Raw genomic sequence first — 22070 nt, 5'->3', positions numbered from 1 at the left:
TCCACAAGGCCCAGAGATCTCCGGGAGAAAGGAAAGGCCCTTCCTTCGCTTTTTGTTTACGAGACCTTCAGCTGCACCTCTGCAGACATTTTGTTCAGGCAGCCGTCTCAGTGCTCTGGACAAGGGGCTAAAAGGAAGCCAGTGCCACAGGGAGCCCCGCCCACGTTTCCACAGCTACTGCGCCCTTGCCATGGTAGCAGGCATGTGTCATTTACCTCCCTCGCTGGGTTCATTCTCCTCATTCTGAGAAGTCATATAAATGCACTTGGTAGTGGGTCTGTGTTTCAAAGTGAAAGCACAATTTTCATCTGAGATGTTGAGAAACAGCTGGGGAAAGGGACAAAACAAGAAAAGCAACACAGCCATGAGTCCTGGGAGACCATTTAGATCCAGACAGCACCTTGGAATACTATCAAATAGGCAGAACTTTGCCTGACAGCTTTTTCTGTAAATTCTTAACATCCAGATGTTTAAGGTAACCAATTCAGCCTATGCTGCTATGAAACACTTTAATTCATTAAACTACAGATAGGAAACTGATGACCTCAAGGCCAGATCTTGTTCCCAGGATATTTAAGTCAATCCTGCACCGCCCTCTCCCCCTTGGCTCTGGCATGGTAGCTTTAGTGTCCCGGCAGACACTCATGAAAGCCTCCTGGAGGCAGCTTTTGAGCCCTTTGAAGAAGGAACCCTGGGTAGCTTGAAAAACACATGGAAGAAGAATGCAGCTGGGAAAAAGTGGAGAGCTACTTGGACAACAGTGGAGGGGAGGCACCCTGGGGAGGGACACCACCCACCCATTCTCCTGGGCAGCCTCACTCAGCGGCACACCCCAGTGGCAGCAATGGTGGCCAAGGGTTGCTTCCTCAAGGGCTAGCCCTCAGATGAGATGTGGGCAGAGGCAGAGTGGAAAAAAGAACAAGAAAGAAGAACAGGAGGGTTGGGTGATGGCAGCGGAACTACTCCCCCCCCTCTCTCATATATGGTCCCAAAGATCTCAGAAGACCAAATCAGAGCAGGGCATTTAGAGTAGCTGTCCCTGTGACTGGGGTGGTGGGAAGAAAGTGAAAAGCTCTCCCCGCATGTATAAAAAAAGCCCATGACTTCCCCTTCCATGCTGACTTTTAAATGCCTGCTGAAAACCTTCCTATTTCCCCAGGTGTATGCAGGCAACACATTCTTCCCCAATGGTTAACTGATGCCTCTTTTTCACCTTTCATATAGTTTTTCTTTTTTTTTTGTTTTATTGCTGTAAACCACTTTAATATATTTTTAAAGCATATGTATTATTTATTTAGAAAAATATTTATAAGTGCACCTTATGGACCACATAAGAGCAACATTGCCATGCCCAAAGCTGCCTACCTGGACTAGGATGCTGCCACAGTTCTTAAAGACCAGAGGAAGGATCTCTGTATGGCCCAACAGGAGCTTCCTGAAGAGTAGGAGTGGGTTCCCTTTCTTATTGCGGAGCACAGGGCGCATGATGGTGACCTGAGGGAGGTTGCCATCCCCAGTGACCTCAAAGGATAAATTCCTTGACTTTGCAACCACACTGAAAGTAAGAGACAAGGGAACACATTGCCCTTGGGTGCATGTCTAGAAGATGGCCCAAAGGAGCCACCACCTTTCCATCAGCCATGACTGGGATACCTGGGCGGTGCATCAACAGCAGCCTCAAAAATGCACTGGTAGTTTTGCATGCTCTGCGGTGAGAAGGTCAGGCTTGTGAAGGCATGTGAACGGCTGGCAATGCACATCCGCACTGGTTGGAGCTCAAAGATGTCACTGATCCGGAAACTGGACTGTGGAAACATCATGCAGCTGGTGAAGCTTCAAAAACCACTCACAGAAAGCCCCCTCCCTGAATAAGAAGATGTGGAGAATGACAGGACACTTCCTGGACTAATAATAATAATAATAATTTTATTATTTATACCCCGTCCATCTGGCTGGGTTTTCCCAGCCACTCTGAGCGGCTTACAACGCATAAAAAATTGTAAAACATTAGACATTAAAAATTTCCCGAATGTCTTCTAAGAGTCAGATAGTTGTTTATTTCCTTGATATCTGATGGGAGGGCATTCTACAGGGCAGGCACCACTACCAAGAAGGCCCTCTGCCTGATTCCTTGTAACCTCACTGCCAGATGTCCCTCGGAGCTGGATCTCAGTGTCTGGGATGAATGATGGAGGTGAAGACACTCTTTCGGGTACACTGGGCTAAGACCATTTACGGCTTTAAAGGTCAGCACAAACACTTTGAATTGTGCTCAGAAACATACCAGGAGCCAATGTAGGTCTTTCAGGACCAGTGTTATATGGTCCTGGCGGCCACTACCAGTCTAGCTGTGGCATTTTGGACTGGCAGTTAGCCTGCTTCCTTCCAAGCTGCCACCAGCTCTGCCAATGCAGCAAATGCTGCCATGACTGATTTATCAATGGACCCAGTTTGCTATGATAGGGGCAAACATATAAGCCTTCCCTGTATTTCTATAACAAGCTTCCACATGAAATTCCTAGACCATTAATTTTATTCTGTTTCAGCTATGTACATGGTGATTTCTTGGGTTAAATAGAGATGGGCAAACTTTTTGCTTACCCCTGAGGACCATATGCAACCACAAGAGCGCATGATGGTGGGCATGGCCATTCATTCCTATGTACACTCTTGCAGGGAGAATATAGATGGGGAAAGTGAATCCTCCCCATGCTCCAGTCTTCCCATCGCAGTCATGTAACTTACATGCCCTAGCCAACCCTTGCAGGGAACTGGCTACAGGAAGCACAAGGAAGGGAATCTGTTTTGTGGTAGGCAGTCAGGCAGGGGGAAATAAAAACATGGTATCAAAGCTAGCAGTGGAGGAACATTAGGAAGATTGCAAGAGAGACCCATGATGGCCACCTGGAGCTGTGTTAAATAAATACAATCTTAACTCCCAATCTAAGGGGTGGTGACAGCAGCAGCAGCAGCTACCACACAAAACCAGCACAGCAGATGCTCTCACCTTGGAAGAGATGGACTTTACGCTAAAAACCACATCACAGGGGATTCGGCCAGTGTTGCAGATTTTGAACCGGGCAACTGCCTGGTGCCCAACCAAAACGTTATTGAAGATGAACTTGTTTTCATCAGTCACAAACACACACTCGCATCCTATGGTCTTCAGAACCTGGCTGAGGTTGCTGCTGTTGCAGATTCGATGCTCCTCAAAAATGCTCCCCATGTCATCCATCACAAAACCTTGGGGAAATACAGTGAGGACAACCTAATTACAGATTGAAGTTGAGATAGGACAGAGCAACTCTTCCAAAAGTAATTATTTATCATTCCTTTCACAGGGCTTCAGGGGAAGGAGGGCTACTCCCTGGAATAATATCACAGGACAAAATAAATCCCTCCCTCCCTGCAGATGGCAGGCAAAATGAAAGAGACTCAAGAGATTAGTTCTCCTTCCAGCTGTGATGGTTCCAGAGCTGCTACTATCACCTACCTGGGACACACGATTCTGCAAGCAGAATGTACTGAATGCCACCCGGGTTGTCGTCGGGGTCTCGGTCAGTGATCTCTATGTTCATGTACTCCTCAAATTTCCCTACTGCATCTGCAATGCAGTCCACAGTGATGGTCTGATGGCCTCCCGGAGGAATGGTTCCAAATCCAGGGGAGACGGTGAATATGCCAAGGGAGAAGCGAGCCTATGGAGAGAGCCCAAGCAGGAGGCAGCCTTCACTACAGCTGCCACTGAACCAATGCAGGTAGTGCTGCACCAGCTATTTTGGGTCTGCTTACTATAGAAGCAGGTGAAAGAGACAGTTGGCAACGTAAGGAAGCTGCACTTGGCAAACCTTACACAGGTGCAGCAGTGTGCCCAATGCTGAGGATGCTGAAAGCTGAGGACCAAATCAGAGCATCCAACCCTACTTGCTCTTCCTTCCTGGAGTCCATTAATGTGGAACACCTGGGGAGGGAGAGGTTGTTCCCAAGGAATGCTGTTCTCTGCCTCCTCTCCCTGGTTTCCTTCCCTGAGCACAGCACCTGCCAAGATGGCGCACATGTGCTTGTTTAGATACTTCATTTAATTCATTCATTGGTCTCTAACAAAGCATCTCAAAGCAACTAACAACAGTAATGTTCATACAGATGCAATTCACAAAGTTACAACATTGAAAACCAGCAAGGTATTGGAAGACTCTATATGACTCTGGGACTTAATGAACAAATTGGCAACCCACATCCAAGAGAGTCGAACAGACCCCCCAAAAAAAAAATCCTTTCAATCAACCCGGCATAGTTTTATTACACGGGCAACATCAACAGAACATGGATATAGGCCTCCAAAAACACACAGCGACTTGTGGAATGATACCTTTTCTTAAAAACTGTGACTTAAACATTAAATGTAACTAAATAGACATTTGGTGCTTGGAGGGGACAGGCAATTGCTGAATATTGATTGTTGCTGCTTTTATAAATAAGTGAAAACAGTAACATATTTGGCAATACCATTCCCACCCAACCTCCCCAAAACAGTAAGATGTCTCACATTTGCCCAATAGGAAACACTATCCCAGCATAGCCAGAAGGTCTGAAGGACAAAGAATGAGGAAAGAATAGCTCCCAAGGAGCCTAGAAAGAGCACCAGAGACCCAGACGCCAGACCCAGAGCTCATGGGGACGAAGGGGAAGCAGGCCCCTGCCTACCTGCACCACCATGGTCACATCCTTTTGCATGGATTCTGTGCGCTTGCTTTGCCTTCCCAGCTGAGCAGTCTGCCGGCCAAGGTAGACATCACTAGTGCGGGAGGTCTTCTCATGAGAGGGTCTGCAAGAGAAAGTGGAAACAAAATACTTCTGGATGGGGGTGTAGACTCCAGCCACCACTCCAGAGCCTGACTTTGCTACAGTTGGGAAGAACTGAAATATGCATCTTATTGGGGATAAACTCATGAACAAACACATGTCAGAGGCTCCCAAAGTCTGAGTCACCAGCAGACAGGCACCTCCAAGAGGGCCACAAGTCCGTGGCTGGCTGGCATGGGGCCAGTGATCTCAGGCTGATGAGGAAGTGGTGAAACCAGAGGGGCAAATGACTTCCTGTTGCAGCTAGACGGTGTGTGTCAGGTGATGAATGGAGGGTGAAAAGGAGAGCATGGAGTCTTCTAGGCTGGGAGGCGGGGGAACTGCAGCAAACCTTCAGGGTAGTTTCATTACACTGGAAACATGCTGCCTTATTGCAGTGGCTGGATTTTATGACACTTCTTTGGAACCTAATGAGGTTTTGAAAGGAAAAGGAAGGTTGAACATGTGGATTCTGCATGGCCACACTGGCTTTGCCTGAGAACACACTCCAAATTGCAATCAAGTTCAGAGCCCAAATCCATCCTCTCTCTCAAGAAAACATCCCCCGTTGCCTGCTCACCCTTTCCTCAGTGGGATCACCACATCTCGGATTTGCCTGCAGATGCCATACTTGAAGTCGAGGATCCCTTTGTTCTCAATGGTGAAGCTGTTGGTCTTCCGGGAATTGAGTACCACAGGCCCAAAGTTTATGAGTGATGGGGGGGTGATGCTGTATTTGGTAAACATGCAATGCACTGACACCTTGATGGGAATGGTGGCAATGATCTCTCCTCCTTCGCAGAGGTTGGGCTCAACAACCTAGACAGAGGACAAGAGATTAGGCTGGCAGAAGAATGAGCTCCAGCTTGTGGCGATAAAGCACCACAATCCAAATCCTTGCCCTGGTGACCCTCTTGTTCTTCTCTTCCCACCTGGAAGCTGCAGAGGAAGAGGTGGGAAACACGCCCCCTGCCCAGCACAGACTCTGCTGAGAGATTGGTTTTCTTTGGCTCCTCCTATCACAGAACTGTTCCAATGCATGTAGGTCATCATAAGGAATGGCAGTCAGAGACCAGTGCTCCAAGAATAAGCCACCTGGGCACAAGAGCAGACTCCCTGCCAGGAGGCACTCTTTATTCAAAGAAACTAAAACAGTGCAGGCCTAGTGATCACAGCAGTAGATCTTGCCCCAATGAGGCAATTGCAAGGACCAAAGGTCCCCACCTTCCCACCTCTCTCTCTTGCTCCTCCCCCAGTTCCTTCCCCAGCAGTCTACGCCTCCTCCATCTTGTCTCTCTTTGCTCTGCTCTGCTCTCTTCATTTATTTACGTGCTCTGGGAGACAAGTGGCAGGGAAGCTGGTCACAGCAGGAAGGGGAGATTCCCTAGTTTCTTCAGCAGCCTGCCTTCACTCTGCCTTTTGACACCCCCCCCCCCCGCTTCTGCCTCTGAGTCTGGATTGCTCTCTGCCATAGCCTCTCTCTGCTCATTAAACCCTGTCACCTTTTCAGCTTCTAACACCTCTTCCTCCCAGTCTGCTCCCTCTTCTCCCTTTGACCATTCATCATCCTACCACCACCAGTCTCCTGGCTCTGAGCCTTCTTTCCCTGTTTTGTCTCTTTGGTAGGTAGAAAGGCTGACTGCTAAGGCTTCTCCGCTCATATGGTGATTTCTGGAGAGACCACCTAAGCAAAGAAGGATCCTGTAACAGCAGCAGCTATGCATTGAAGGCACTGCTTAGCCACCAAGTCCATGTGCCATGTACAAACACACACATACTCAAGTATACACAGTGAAGGCATTTCAAGGCCTCTTTACTGCCAGCTCTTGCCAGCTCTCTTACGTGGCACTGCAGAATAGGCTTCTCCTCAATTTTCACTTCCCTCCCAGAGCGAAAAAGTATCAGAACTGAAGTGGGACGGTCATTGGGACCCAAATTCCCTTTCTGGGGTGTGATGGTGAAGAGTGGAGTCACATTGGGCATCCCATGATCTGTGGATTCCACAACAAAGCTAGAGAGTAAGGACAAAACAAAGACTCCTCAGCACTGGTCCAGAATCATGACAGACACTAAAGCTAGAGGCAGTAAGAAAATGAAGAGATACTGAAACAACTTCCCAAAAGGTTGTGGCCAGCTGTGTCCATTTTAAACTAATATAATGACCCCCAAAAACGTGAGGTGTGCACACAATGAGCCTGTGTCAATGAGCCTGTGGGTTGAAGAGCCCATTTTTCCATGCATGCTTTTGTGCACTTTCATCTACACATGATGAATTTCAATAGAACTCTGTCTCAATGTTTCCCATCCACATTAGTGGGTGGTGCTTGATGGGATGTTGTGCTGTCTACTCCCTGCAACTGGAACTTCTCCATCCTCCCTGGGTACTGGAAACCTGAGATTCATTGTAGGCCATGCACTCAGGTATTGGTTTGCCTGTGCACAGCCATTTTAAAATTTATTTTTCAGTTACACATTTCCCAGTATATCAAATTTGCACAAAGCAGCCTAAAAGAGAGAGAGTGTGCCATGTCTGACTCCATCAGCAGCCCACCAGGGATCAGCTTGCCAATGGAAGCAGAGGGGTGATAGACAACACTCAGCAAAATGTCACCACTCACTCACACACAAAAACCCTGCCCACACAACATACTTCAGTACATCCACAGTTGCGTAACAGAGGATTTTATGTAGGAGTTTTTCCTTACTGCAGATAAGGAAAACCCAAATTAAAGTGTGGGTGGGAAGTGTGGGCTGCCACTTGGATGAAGGAATGCCACTTACTCTGCTCCTACCTCCAAAATACCTAGACCATAAGGAAAGTCCTCGGCCAAGATATTGGAAACACAAAGAATTTACTTAAACCAAAGCCCTGAATGTAGAATGACCTGAATCTGGGTTACAATTAGGGTAAAGCCAAGCTCAATAACTAATCTCAGAAGGACTGAGGAGGAAGAGGGTGGTGTTTGATGGCAGTAGTGTTTGTGCACCATCTTCAGCCCATGCTAATAAAGCCAACAGGAGACAAAGGGCACAACAGAAGGTGCCTTCAGAGTAAATGGAGCTCACCTGTACCCAATCTCATATTTTCCCTTGTTCTTCAGGGACAGCACTTGTTTAGCTTCATCCATGACTTTAATATTCCCAAGCTCCACACCACCATTTGTACCTGCAGCAGCCAAAAGTCATTGTCATGAGTGGTCTGGATTTCACTGCTATTTTCCCACCCTTAGGAGTAGAAGTCACAGGCAGGACCAGGTAGATTACAACCCTTACAATGGCAGCAGTAGGCGTGGGGGAGGGAAGCAGCAGCAATTGCTGTAGAGTACTAAGGAAGTAGAGTACTAAGGAAGGGACGCGGGTGGCGCTGTGGGTTAAACCACAGAGCCTAAGACTTGCTGATCAGAAGGCTGGCGGTTCGAATCCCTGCGACGGGCGAGCTCCCGTTTCCTACCAACCTAGCAGTTCGAAAGCACATCAAAGTGCAAGTAGATAAATAGGTACCACTCCAGCGGGAAGGTAAATGGTGTTTCCGTGCGCTGCTCTGGTTCGCCAGAAGCAGCTTAGTCATGCTGGCCACATGACCCGGAAGCTGTACACCGGCTCCCTCGGCCAATAAAGCAACCCCAGAGTCGGTCACGACTGGATCTAATGGTCAGGGGTCCCTTTACCTTTACCTTTACTAAGGAAGGAGTGATGCAGGATGCCAAAGCACATCTCACAGAGGGCAGTTTCTGCCTTGAAGTTCTTTATATCTTTCTCCCAGAAGCTTTGTTATCCATGATGCAGCCAGAAGAGCAAGGCTCTTTTTTATCTGCCTTTTAAAACCAATTAAACTCCTCCTTTGAGAGCAAAGGGTGGTGCATATGTCTGGATGAAGCAGGTAAGCATAGAGAAAGGCGGAAAGAAAGATGGGGAGAAGGGATGTCCAAGCCTTCCCCCTTCTGGTGCCCTCAGGCTGCTTTGGATTACAACTCCCATCATCCTTGATCACTGATGATGCTGGCTGGGGCTGTTGAAAGTTGGGGGTCCAACAACCCTTGGAGTGCATTTGCAGGTAGTGGAAGGCTGCACTCCAGGCAATCATATGATAACAAGGTCCCAGGTGAGACAGGATGAATTTAGGAAAGGGTTCAAAAGCACTATTATCATGCGCACATGCACACACACACTCCCAAAGTGACTTATCTACATTGTGTAGGAGCTCCTATACCTGTCAGGATCTGCTTCTCTGAAAGGGGAGTGCAACAAGAAGCAATAACATATGACCATGTTGAAAGAACTATCTACTGAGAAATGCCCCTGCAGTGGTGGCTGCTCTCATGGTGGCTATATGTTACTCCTCAGCATGCTTCTGAACACCCCCAGCTGCTGGAAGAGCAGGGGCTATTGTGCTTTGCCGTGTTCATGGGCTTCTCAGTGGCCTTTGGTTGGCTGCTATGGGAACAGAATGCTGCACTAGATGGGCTTTTGGTCTGATCCTGCTGCAGGGCTCTTCTTACGGGTTGCATAGTTTAATTTGTAGGAAAGGGACATAGGGAAGTCCTGTCTTGGGAGGCCAGGAATTAGGTTTCTTGTCCTTTGTTTTTTTATTATTAGTTTTCCAATATTGGTTCATTGTCCTTTTGGTCCTTTACTCTTGACTGCCCACCCTTACTTAGCATTCTTTCCAGTAAGCAATCAGTTCAGAATGGTTTTGGCTGGGAAGCGCTGAACCCACCTTTGGGAAAGCTGATGTCCAGGGCAACATCATAGGCCTCAGCAATGATTTGGATGTTTTCAATCTGGACAATCCCCAGAATATTTTCCACATCTGAAACCTGAAATGACAGCAAGCAACAGTCCTGTTGAGCTCCCTTAGGATCACTCTTTGCTGGGTGAAATTTGTTGCCAATACAGCCATATTTTCTGGACCAGAATTCAGTGAGAATGATGCTAGACCTTGTGGTTGATATAAGAGCCTAGGAGATGTTTTTAAAAGCACAATAAATAAATCCCTCAGCCATGTCATATTCTGTCACGTTTGGTAAGCCACTGCTACCCCCACCCCCAACAATGGGAACAATTCCCTGCCCCCTTTTCAGAGGGAACAAATAGTTTTGTGAAAATGGAGCAGGAGGGAAGCCATGCCTTATCCCAGCAGTAGAACATATGTGTGGTAAAGATGGGAGAGGCAGCAGTGCTCCCCACCCACACCAGCTGGCTGTAATTAAGCTCAGGTGGCCTATATGAGGAGTGGTGATGGGAAGCAGAGCTGCAGAACAAGCAGGAGTGGTCAGTTCTGCTTTATAAGCAGCAGAGAATCCTGAGGAAGAAAGAGAAGAGGAGGGCTGATGAAAGGACAGAGAGAGATTTTGATGGAAGAAATCCTGCAGAAGCAAGATTAGAGAAGGCTCTAGTGATAGTTAAGATACCTCACAGATATCTCATAGAATCATAGGTTTAGAAGGGAGTCTGAGGATCATCTAGTCCAGGCATGGCCAAACTTGGCCCGCCAGATGTTTTGGGACTACAACTCCCATCATCCCTAGCTAACAGGACCAGTGGTCAGGGATGATGGGAATTGTAGTCCCAAAACATCTGGAGGGCCGAGTTTGGCCATGCCTGACTAGTCCAACCATCTGCAATGCAGGAATATGCACTGTCGGCACCATGCTCTAACCCAATGAGTTATCCAAATTTAACTCGTCTGCACAGAAGAATATGAGAGGGGGCTGAGAACCCTCTTAGGGCTTGTGGCTTGGTGAAGAGTTCCACAACTGGCTTTGCCCAGAACAAACACACACATTCTTATCTGCACACACATTCTTGTTGCCATAACTTGCAATTATCTGGTCTCAAAAGTATGACTGATACTTGCAGCGCTCAGAAGCAATCAGAAAAAAACCACCATTATTTCCATCAATGTTTTACTACAGTTTAGGATGAAAATTTATATTCTGCAAGTGAGTAGGGTGTAACTTTTAAATTGATTCTGGTCTTAGTTCAAGCCCTAGACACCAAATGATACAGAGAGCTAAAGAAGTGCCCAGAGTCTGGCCAATATTTTATGCTGCTTCAGGCAAAGGACAAAATGGGGTCCTCACCTTTCCACATGTAGAGGCTGACCAGAGTATCCCCTGGAATGAACGTCAACGTAGGTGACTGATGGGACAGTATGCCAAGTGAGGGGGTGCAGGGAAGACAATGTAGCACACACAGCTCTGTCCTCCAGCACCTCACTGCTGCCCCACAGGATTTGCCAACTGAGGCAGGTGCCCCATCCTGCCAAATGATAGGGTTGTTTCTGTAAGCACCACCCTGATATTTTTACAGCCCCAAGGACCAGAGACACTCCCAAGCTTTTGCAAAAAAAAAAAAAAAACCCCACACCAGGAAAAGTGGCAGCATGCAAGACCCAACCAACTGGACTGTAGCTGCCAAGGAATGCTCACCTCTAGGCGAATGGCCTTCTTAATGTTGAGTGTCTTTGTGGCTCTAAAGTTCACTAGCAGGCAGTACTCTGAGTAGGGTTCAATCACACCCATATCAACGGCAAGAGAGAAATCATCACCAATGTTCTCCATGCCGCTGACCCTCCATGCAACAGGCAGAGGAGTGAAGTTCTTGAGGTAGAGTGGCTTTGTCTCCTTTCTGCAGAAACAAGAGAAGCCAAAGCAGCATCGTTTTCTGGGGGCTACAAGAGTTTTGCCGTGCCTCTTTATGCTGGGCAGGTGAGATCATGTTCACCCAACTGGGAAAGTGGCCATGACTCATATCGCAAAAGGAAAGGAACATCTCTTGGAGAATGACACCCAGTTGAGTTCCATGCTGTAGCTCGCATAATGGCTGAGCAGAGGATTCATTTGCACACAGCCTTAACTGAATAAGCAAGGCCAGCAACTTCAGTTTTACATGCTCACAGTTTACATGCCCTTCAAACCTCACTCAATGCAGAGAAATACACTGTGTGCTACCCTGGAAAGCTCAGAGGTCAATGGTGAAAGTTCATGTCTCAAACTCCTGCTGCATCCAAAAACGTTCAAGGAACTTAAAGCAGAGGAAGCAACTGGAGATTGGTCAAAGCAGCGGGATCTACCTGTGCAATAGGAGCTTTTCAAAATGCACCAGCCGACGATCTAGCTCCAGCTCTGGGCGAACTCCTTGGCAGCTGACCCGGAAGATTACAGGCTCTGGATTCTCTTTAATGCAACAGACAATGTTGTCCTCAAATATACCACTGGCTGTTGGATAAGCCCAAATTGTCAGCTCCTGGGGAGTCAGGATGACACACATTCAGCTGGAAAGCCTTGACTTGCGTGAAATGCACACTACAGACAATGGCTGCCTCATGTCATTACCTGCTTCTCGTTGGGCTTGAGTGTCATGGTAGGGGGGTCAAAGAGGTATGTGACTGCCTTGGAGTCATACTGGAAGAAGAAATGAACTTCCGCATCCAAAGGAGATATGTTGAGGATGGTGAGCTTTTCATAATGATTGGGGTATCGCAGGGCCTTGTACCTGTAGGCATGAATAGCTTACATTGGGAGTTGCAGGGGAGAGCAGGGCTACACTTGCCTCTCATGACAAGGCACTGCCTAACACTGAAGCACTTCCCATGTTCCCTGGCTCAGATATGTTTGCCTGGAGCAGGCAACATCCTGTGCGGACTGAGCAATTTGCACTCAAGGGAGACCTGCATCATGGAATCATGCCTTCTTTTACAGCCAGGATGGAGAACACAAAAGTGGAGGATTGTTTGGCAGAATTTGAAGAATCATTTCACGACCCTGGACAGCTTGTTTTTGCACTGAAAATGTTCTTCACTGATCATGGGGCTTGGACCCAGCATTCAGGTTTCTAGCTCATGTGGGGGCACTTCAACAATTCTGGTATATTGTCAACCAGTGAGTTCAATACCACTGAAGTTCTGGGCTAACTGCTTGTCCTTTTATGCTGAACACAACCGGCACTTACTTTTCCCTTGACTTCCCACACAGCAAGGGGCCAAAGTGAAAGACCCCCAAATTCATGATGTACTTTTTGGATATTATGTCATCGGCTTTGACGCTCTTTACACGGTGTGGGAAGACAATCCTGGAGAAAAGAAGCAGAAATGCATCAGGAGGTGTGCAATGGGGGAAAGATCAACAAGACTGCAATAGTGGAACTTCAGGTGGTCCCTTGGGGAAGGGGCAAATATCCCTGTTGGAAGGAGATCCATGCTATGGCCATGCTGGGGGTTTGTCCACCTTGGACAAAAGCAAGAAATGAATTGGGTAAGAAGGACAGGGAGTAGTAATAGTCTCAAGTTTGAACATTTCCTGCCTTGGACAACAGGTGGCAACATCAACTCATGTGATGGCATAGCACCCATGGGGGAGGTGGCAATACAAACATGCCCCTCAAATAAATAGCCTGTGAACTACTGAGTCCCTTGGCCTCGATGCCAAGATGAGACAAACCTTATACTGTCAACTAATGTTGATGATATTCAAGAGAAATCCAATTCTAAATTTCTTTGCCTATGAGGAAAATGGGTATAATCTTTACCCCCATGGTAGTGTAATCTCTATGTATCTTTTAGTTGGAAAATTCACCTGCTCAGGACAAGCATCCACATCTCATTATTTGCCTGGATGTAGAGGTGCTTCAGCAAATAGTCTGACTGCACAGTGTCTTGGCAGGTATAATACAAGAGGGGCAAGGAATGAGGTTCACTCTCATTATAACTGCTTTATACAGATGTCTGATTTCCATATCAGCCTTTGGCAGCATTTTTCCTTACTGTCTTCAGAAAGAAAACAGAATTCACCACAAAGAGAAGAGACCTATAGATTCATGGAGCAGTCAAGGGCACAGCCCTCAGCCAGTGTCTGAAACCACATCAGCAGGAGACATGTTATCTGCTTGGAGCATCCTCTCTCTTCTGTGTTGTGCCAGGACCTCATATTTGCAGAATACCTTTCTGCTGGGTACTAGATGCAGCTTTATTTTAAGGAGGTGAAGGTACACATCTCTCAGGCCAGCTCTGGATCCTAGCCCAGAAGGCTTATATAACTAGGCAGTGCCCTTTTCCTAGCACTTACGTAGGATCTTGGCAAATGGATGGATATATGCAGACACCCCTGCAGAAAACTTGATACTGTCGCTGGGTCCCCAGGATCTCAAAGTTTAGGACCTGATCAAAGTACCCTGTTGTGGTGGAAGAGAAATGGAGGCGCATTGTAACCTCTCCATTAGCAGGGACCGTCCAACGAAAGCAGGTCAACCTGTGGAATACAAAGCACAAAGAGTCTACCTCAAACAACTGGGGTGGGGTATATGGGTATGCAAGGATCATAGGAGCAGAGTTCTGCCCACCCTCACCCCCACCAGATCAGCATGCAAGGCTCACTTTCTGCTTCTGCTCAGCCAATGTTTCAAGCTGCACCCCAGCCCTGGCTAGCCAGAGGCACACAAGTGCTTTCTGTCTGCTGTGAGACATGTCCCAGGCCCTATTGCTTGCTCCCTTACCGGCTGAGCTTCTCAGTAGATGGTTCCCCTGTGAGGCCACCCTGATCTAGCTCTGACAGAGTTGTTACTGCACCAGGGGTAGGATGAATACCCTTCCTGCCACGAGAGCTGCCTTTCTTATCCTTTGAAGAATCACGGGTTATGTCGGTTTTCTCCTTCTTGCCCTTGCCTCGGGTTGGGGTTGTCTGTTCCTCCTAAGACCCAGAAGAAACACAGGAGGAAAGAGAGAAGCAGGCAGCTTATTGTAGATATACTGCTGTTGCTTCTTGCAGGTTTTCATGGCACACACACAGTTGTCCTCATCAAAATGCTGCCCCCCCATTTCTCCTTCCCACCCCCCTTTTAATCCAGATTTACTATTACTACTAGAAATCTTTAGGCCTTCTAACACCATGAACAGAAATACCTATTTTACATATCTAATCCATATGTGTAATTCCTCCAGGAGTTCCATTTCCCCTTATGGATCTTGAGGATGGTTCTGGAGCCATGGGAAAAGTAGCAAATGGTGACAAAGGGACATCCACTGCCTAGACTTCTTCACAAGCAAATATTTTTTTCTGAAAGGGAGTCATCAATCCAGATCATTGCATGATATTTATTTTATTTATAAGTTAAACATCCCAAGAAGCTTTAACAAAAATGTCTACTCCATTATCCAAAAAAGAGAAAATTATTTATTTAGTAGAACCTTATTTAACATTAGGTTACTCAATCTTAACAATTATTGATCATGGATCATAAAAGATCAGTAATAATTAGACCACCAAAACCTATTATGTAAACCAACTGCTACATTTTTACCAGTTATAAATCTTGTTTAGTCTGCAGAGATTCAGTTCCCAATACACTATTTACAGTACAATCCTGAATATACCTACTCTGAAGTAAGCCCACTGAGTTCTGTATTATTTACTTTCAGGTAAGCGAGTATGCAATTGCCACTTAAGTCTAGTAGTCAGAACTGTTGTCTAGTTTAAAATTTTAGTATTTTTTATGCGTGAAAAGTTTTTTGCTTTCTTAAGTCTCATTCTGGATCAACATCATCTTTGTCTTCCCCAAATGCTGGCATCTCTCCCTTGGTCAACGACAGTTGGGGGTGCTCCTTTCCATCCAGTGTGATGTGTTTCACATGCCTGGCAATTAAGGCAGCCTTACCTCTGATTTAGTCAGCATGCTGACCTGGTCAGTGTATGTAACAGAGGGCTCCGCATACTTCTGTTTGCCCCATTGCTTTCTCCCAGGAAAACCCATTGTTTATTGCTCAGTTGGAACAAACAGCAATCAGGTTTTCCGTGGATTGACATTTGCTCTGATTCATCACTGAAGAGCAGGTTTTCTGGGGGAAAGCGGTGGGGCAAAGACAGACCCCTGGCTAGAAAGCATGGGTCAAGCAGAAAACAAGCATACGTGTAGAGGAACCCAAAGACCTGACTGGATGGAGAAGGGGTTCATTTTTTTAGTTTTGCCTCCCAGGCAACAAACCCAGCTTCCCTGATCACAATGGCGTTTGTCAGTCCTCCTTATTGTGCAACTTTATTGGCAGACTTTCCCCTTCTCAGGTTCTGTTTTTCCCATGAAGGAGCAAAGAGGCCCTCTACCTTTACTGTAGGGAGATTCACTGGAATCTCCAAGTTATTCTCAGTCTCCTTCTTGTCCTCCTCCAGACTCGGATCTTCAGGTGAGAGGAAGGTGAAATGCTTGAGAGCTTCTCCAGGAACTGGTGCTGCCCGCTTCTCCGGATATGGGATCACAGAGAAACAGGCAGTGGGAGGAATGGGTGGCCCAGAAGGACCCAGTCCCAAGCCATTCAAGATCTACAGCAAGAAAGAAAGCTATATTAAGGCCTCATTGCAATGCTGCTATTGTAAAATGCAAATGAAATGACCTGCCTCTTTCTTTATACCAGTGGGCATATTGTTCTTCCTAGTAGTGGCCACGGGAGACTAGAGGCATCTAGGTGGAACTGCATCCTTCCCACACATAGAAAGGGGATTTAAAAGACCAGCTGCCCACAGCACCATAGCTGTTGAAGGATGGCATGAAAGGATGTCTGGATCTGTTGGCCATTCTTTTCTCGAGACTATGAGCCATTTGCCCGTCTCAAACTGTCATTGCCTGCCTGAAGACCTGCCTGTGCTGTGCATAAACAATTAAACCAATATTCTATGAGAGCTAGAATCATGCTTATTCTCTAAATGAAAACTGAGGTCTTCAGGATTCCATCACATCTGTAAGGCTCCCTCAAGCTAAATTTCTACGTTCTTGCTAATACTGGAGAGGTTCCTTTCCACTAGAATAATCCCCATTTCTCTGGTGTGTGGAGGCTAGCCCACATTCTGTGAAAATCACTGAGGGTCCCCACCTGGACGATATCTGGCAGCTTGCCACTCTCCAGGATCCTCTTGCCACTGGAGTCCTCAGAACTGAGCACCTGGAACTCCAAGCATGGGATCCCCACATCTGGTTCTCCCCCTTCTCCCTCCTGCCCTCCAGCCCTGTTGTCCTCCATCGCTTTGAGCCTCTCTAGGCGCTCTCTCTCCACTCTCTCTTTCTCCAGGCGCTCCTTCTCTGCTCTCTCCTTCTCTAATCTCTCCTGGCGCTCTCTCTCCCTGTCCTTCCTGCCCTTGCGGCCTGAGGGTGCTTGCCGCTGGTCCTCTGCTTCCTCCTGCTTCTCTTCAGAGCCGGGTGGCAGCAGCTGCACCAACTGAACTCTGTCCCAGAAGGTCAGGATCTGGACTATGTCTTTCTGGTTGGCATCGTAGAGCTTGAACCTCAGAGCCAAGTTCTTCTCACTCTCGCTCATCATTTCCTTCTCAGCTTCCTCATCTTCCTGGGCTACGGGTGGGGCAGCTCCTGGCTGACCATTCTGTGGGCCCGCCTTACTTTTCCTCTTCTTCTCATCTTTGTCATTGACATTAAACTCTGGGCGCTCCTTGGCGGATGCTTTCCGCTCAATCCCTTCATTCAGCCTCCCGTCAGATTTCAAAGCAGGCACTGGGGCGTTCTGGAAGAGCAGAACCAAGGGGAAAAGGGAGAGCCTGTCAAGTACGCAGTTTCAGCCTTGCAGCTAGGAGCCCATATAGCCACCCTTTCAAGCATTCTAAAGGATCCAAGTGTCCCAACAGCATGATGGTGGTGATGATGTTGAGAGCCACCTGGGACTTGGCTTATTCCTAAAAAATGCAGGCCACTTCCCCACAAACTGGTCACTAAAGCTTTAAGAAACAAAGCCACTCAAACTGCCCGATGCTGCCAAGTGGAGATAAGTGCTCTGGCATGAGCTGGTGCATCACTTAGCCATAGGAATCTTATCTCTTTTCTCCATCAGCCACATGCCCCTAGATCAGTGGTTCCCAAACTTTTTTTTGGGCTCCTACCTCCTTGGTTCCGTAAACTCATTCCCAGTGCCCCCTACCCTACCCTATAAAAAGCATTATTCAGAATAGCAGTTTGCATGACACACTAAGGAACGTAAAAACACAATACAATTCAGAATAGTAACAATATACTGCACATTTTTTCAAAATTAAATGAAATTTGGTTTAACTACTTCAACAAAACTGATTAACTTGGTCCAGTGAGACCAGGTTTTCAAAATCTGATAGTCGTTTATACCTCCAGTACTGCCCTGCCACCCCCTTGCCTCTAGGTAATCCCACTGTCCCCTGGCGGGAGGGGCAAGTACCACCCATTGGGGGAACCACTGGGTTCAAGGGCTGCTTGGGACTTACTTGCTTGCCTCCTTGCTGGGCCTTCTTTGCTGCAGCCTCCTCTTTCTCCTTGGCCACTGCTGCCTCCCTCTTGTAGCGCTTGCTCTTCCTCTTCATCTCCTCCTCCTCCCGCAGGCGCTCCAGTTCCTGCTGGTGCTTCTTCTCCTCCAGCTCCCGAGCCAGCTTCTCCTGCTCCCTTCAATGCATGGCACACAGGAAAATCAGGAACTTAATTCACTTCCCAGGTGCTTGAAAAACTCCCCCAAATCAAGCTTTTCTCTCCCCCCCCCATCAAGTATGAATCAGCTCAGCCTCTTCAGCCACCGAACCCCATCTCAGAGTACTCAAAAGGGCCCAGAGGCTTTCCCACCCCTGCTTCTGGCTAAAAAGGCAGCAGGTGGCTGCAGTTGGGAGGCTCCGATGCCAGGCAAATGCAAGCCAGGTAACTAGGCATGGGGAGAAGTATGGCTTCCAGGATGACCAGCAATTTAGGATGCCCCAACCACGAGCAAGAATGTCCTTGTGAAACCTCTTGCCCTCTTCTCCCACTCCCTCCTCAGCTATCAGTAAGAAGTACAAAGCATGTGTGTGTGTGTTCTTCAGCTAGGAAGACTATATAGGGAGGCTGTTTGAGCAGTTCATTATGTCATCAGGTGCACCATGGGCCAGCCAACCTTTGGCAGGTCAGAGTCATTTTGGCCCTTTGAAGCCTACTTTGGAGCCTGGAGTCAACAGGGCTCTAATATGGAGGATGAGGTGGAATCTGAACTCTTAGTTCCAGAAACTGGAACTACAGGGATTTGGTGCCATCACCACATTCTGGTTGCAGTGTATTGGGCTGTCTGAATGTTGGCTCAGCATTTAGGGTCTCCTTCTTGAACCTTTCAAAGTATGCTTATTTGCCCTCATCTCCCCCAGTTTACATGCTTAAACACCCTTGGGGACATGTGCTTCTCACAGTTCAGGGATCAAGCCTGGGGAAAGAAGCCACAATGAGAGGATGAATAGCAGCAAATATTATAATGGAAATGACTAGCGAACTACATCCAAGGATAACTCTACAATCACTGCCCACAGTGACAATGTCCTCCCCGCTCTTTGAGGGACAGAGTATATTCCCAGGCCTGCTCTGACCTCTTTTTTCTCTCACGCAGGGCCAGCAACAGTTCATGATCAAACTGGACTTTTTGTTCTTCGGTGAGGGCATCATACTCCTCTTCATCCATCTCCTGAAGACGAACCTTCTCTCTTGCAATGGCCTCCTGCTGCTCCCGTTCTTCCAAGCAGACAAAGGAGAAAGAAAGACACCAGAAACTTACCAGGAGAGCCACATCCAAGGCAAGTGGCAATACCTCATGCCACTCATGCCCCCAACCCATTAAATTTATTGCGGAGCAAATATCAGGGGGTGGGGACAGCAAAACAGGGGAGCTGCAAATCAAACTGAGTAGTAGCATTAAGCTAAAATCCTGGGAGAGAATGATTGGGTTCTATATACAGTAGGGAGGGGTGAATCTCTCCATTTCCATTTCTCATCTTTCCACTCTTCAGTTTGTTTTCCACATTTCCAAATGAGTTTGCATTTTTAAAAAATAAAAATAAAAAACAAATCCTCCTGAAAATTCATCAACATTTGACTGCTAATATTTCCTAATATACGTAAGTTTGTATGCAGTTTTGCCTAAAACACATTTCTGCAAAGCAATGTTCCCTTATATTTGCATTTTTATGCACACTTGGGGTTGCCATATTTCACAAAGTTAATTTCCTAGCACCCACATAGTTGTTGAGCAAGACCCCAAGATTTTTGAGTTTTTAAAGGAAACCACCTTTTTGTGCGAACAAACCCAAATTGTTGAAAACCGGGGCAAGTGAAGATTTTCCCTAATGTATGGAAAGCCTGTAAACCAAATATACAAAATTGAATTTCTCCCCCATCCCTGATTCTCAGCAACTGGAAGCAAAGCAAAGAGGAACAGCTGGGCTAAGCAAGGGGCCACCACCTTCCCAACTCCTCCTCCTCCTTACCTTCCTGCTCTTGCTTGGCCTTCTCTCTGGCTTTCATAGCAACAAAGTCCTGGAACAGGTTCACAAAATAGATGTGGCGCCTGTTGTTGATAGCTTTGAGTAGACAGGTAAGCGCCGATGCCATGCTGCGGGCAAACAAGGTATCCAGCCCATCAAACACCATGCCACGGTAGCAGTCGCTCAGCTGTTGGCAAATGAAAGCACATCCTCGTTAGGCTCAGGCAAGGCTTTGGCCACTGCCAGGCACAGATCCTGTTGCAGCAGGAGTCTCCTGGCAGCAGTCACTCTGCTGATAGGCTGCCTGAATGAGAGAGGTGGGAAGCAGGAGGTTCATCCCGGCAGCTTTGCCAAAAAGCCCCAACTCCATAAGGCACCTCCGGCCCCTGAACTGTTCATATGACAGCTGGTCATGCTGAGAACTAATATTTAAGAAGTGGTGCCTGAGCTTGCTTTTCCCCTCTTCTCACCCCATCCATTTTTCCTTGTGTGTTGTGTTTCTTAGATTGTAAGCCTGAGTGGGCAGGGACTGTTTCACAACCATCTTTGCAAAAGACGTTTTAATGGGAATCCTGCTAGTCGACTGGATCTAGATTATAGCTATTGCTCCACATTTTTGGAGCTCATTCGAAGTAGAAGTGATCCATAGTCCTTAGCACCGTAGGAAACCCTATTTCTTGTTTGGCAGCTACAAGAGAGCCTAAGTGCAGGTAACTTTATCTGCTCACACTCACCTCTTCAATTCTTTGCTCTCCCAATTCCCTTGGCAGTCTTCACAACTGCAAACATTTGATTTATAAATTCCTTGTGACAAAAACCTGACTTTTTAAATTTACAATATGGAACAAGAATTGATAATACGATAGTAGTGATAAAACTACCTGCAATAAATGTGTCATTAGCACTATCATTTTAGAGACTGGAAAACTGAGGTTGACAGGTGCTCATGGTCCCTCCATTTCTTTATTGTGATTGGCCAGGAATTGTGATTTGGCAATGGGTATTTGATAGCCAAGTGCACAGGACTCTGGGCCACACTAGCTCTCCACTGGAATCACACCAGAAAAAGGGACCCTAGAAAGCCATCTGCAACTCTGCCATGGTCCTTTATGCAGGAAGGGACAGGATACTCCTGACCTGGCAGAGAGACATTGTGCAGACCCAGGCCCAGGATTCCAGATGGAACCACTGTGAGACCCCCAGGCTGCATGGCTGGTGTCTCCCTTTGCTGCTGTTACCTGCATCCTCTCTGAAAGAATCTCCACCAATAGCTCCTCTGGAAGCACACAGCTCAACAGACCATAATCTCCTGCCACACTGCCACAGAGGCTAAGGCGCCGCTGGATTGGAGCGCTGGGAATAGGGCTGGACGGAATCTGTAAATTGGGGATAAGGCAGAAAGTTCCTACAAGAAACCTGTTGAGCTAGAAGGCACCTGCTTCTCCCTTCAACACAGCCACCCCTGGGTCACCACTCCCCCCCCCCAGCTTAGGGAGATGGAATAAAGCATGGTCAATTGCCAAGAAGACAAGGGAGGGGAGTCTGAGGCAGGAGAGAGACAGAAAGAGAAACACATATGCAAACTAATAAATACACAACGCTTTGAAAATTGACCTCTCCACAAAATATGGCTCTCTGGGCCAGTCTCTCAAAGCTGAGGTCTTTTTGTGCCTCCCATTAAGATGTGTCTCTTGCCCTTGGCCATCTGGGCTGCCCTCTGTGAGAGCAGGAACAGAGTGGGGTCAGATTCCAAATTCTGACTAAGGGAAGCTTTAAATGCAAATGGCACTGTTTAACTTTAAAAGCAGCAGGATGTCTTTCCAAGGAAGGTGCTTCAGAGATCTGATGTGTGCATTGCTCTCTCCAAGCTTCAGCAGCTGGTTATCAAAGGGCAGAGGGGCAGCTCCAACCAAGTGTCAAGACAAGTGGACCAGCCACAAGTGGCTCCTCTTCCCAAGGGCAGTTGCATCAGCACCCATTTTTTTCCAGTGGCTCCAA

The 22070-nt window shown here is 47.3% G+C and overlaps 1 protein-coding gene across 1 annotated transcript in view; it reads right to left on the bottom strand.

Annotated features, from left to right (window-relative positions):
- HYDIN (HYDIN axonemal central pair apparatus protein) overlaps positions 1-22070 on the bottom strand; it is a 138761-nt gene that overhangs the window by 27971 nt on the left and 88720 nt on the right. The window contains exons 42-63 of the mRNA XM_053399391.1: positions 21311-21448; positions 20076-20259; positions 19182-19323; positions 18069-18243; positions 16700-17341; positions 15936-16151; positions 14335-14528; positions 13908-14090; positions 12796-12915; positions 12180-12339; positions 11918-12090; positions 11274-11472; positions 9560-9659; positions 7909-8008; positions 6685-6853; positions 5423-5661; positions 4705-4825; positions 3494-3698; positions 3008-3243; positions 1654-1805; positions 1366-1555; positions 216-327 (exon numbers count right to left, since the gene is read on the bottom strand). Of these exons, the coding sequence (XP_053255366.1) occupies positions 216-327; positions 1366-1555; positions 1654-1805; positions 3008-3243; positions 3494-3698; positions 4705-4825; positions 5423-5661; positions 6685-6853; positions 7909-8008; positions 9560-9659; positions 11274-11472; positions 11918-12090; positions 12180-12339; positions 12796-12915; positions 13908-14090; positions 14335-14528; positions 15936-16151; positions 16700-17341; positions 18069-18243; positions 19182-19323; positions 20076-20259; positions 21311-21448 (4150 nt within the window). The remainder of the gene's footprint in view (positions 1-215; positions 328-1365; positions 1556-1653; positions 1806-3007; positions 3244-3493; positions 3699-4704; positions 4826-5422; positions 5662-6684; positions 6854-7908; positions 8009-9559; positions 9660-11273; positions 11473-11917; positions 12091-12179; positions 12340-12795; positions 12916-13907; positions 14091-14334; positions 14529-15935; positions 16152-16699; positions 17342-18068; positions 18244-19181; positions 19324-20075; positions 20260-21310; positions 21449-22070) is intronic.

The sequence above is a fragment of the Podarcis raffonei genome, chromosome 8 (assembly GCF_027172205.1).
Source record: "Podarcis raffonei isolate rPodRaf1 chromosome 8, rPodRaf1.pri, whole genome shotgun sequence".
NCBI lineage: Eukaryota > Metazoa > Chordata > Lepidosauria > Squamata > Lacertidae > Podarcis > Podarcis raffonei.
Note: the sequence above shows the minus strand (reverse complement) of the source record. Positions and strands in the feature narration are given on the sequence as shown.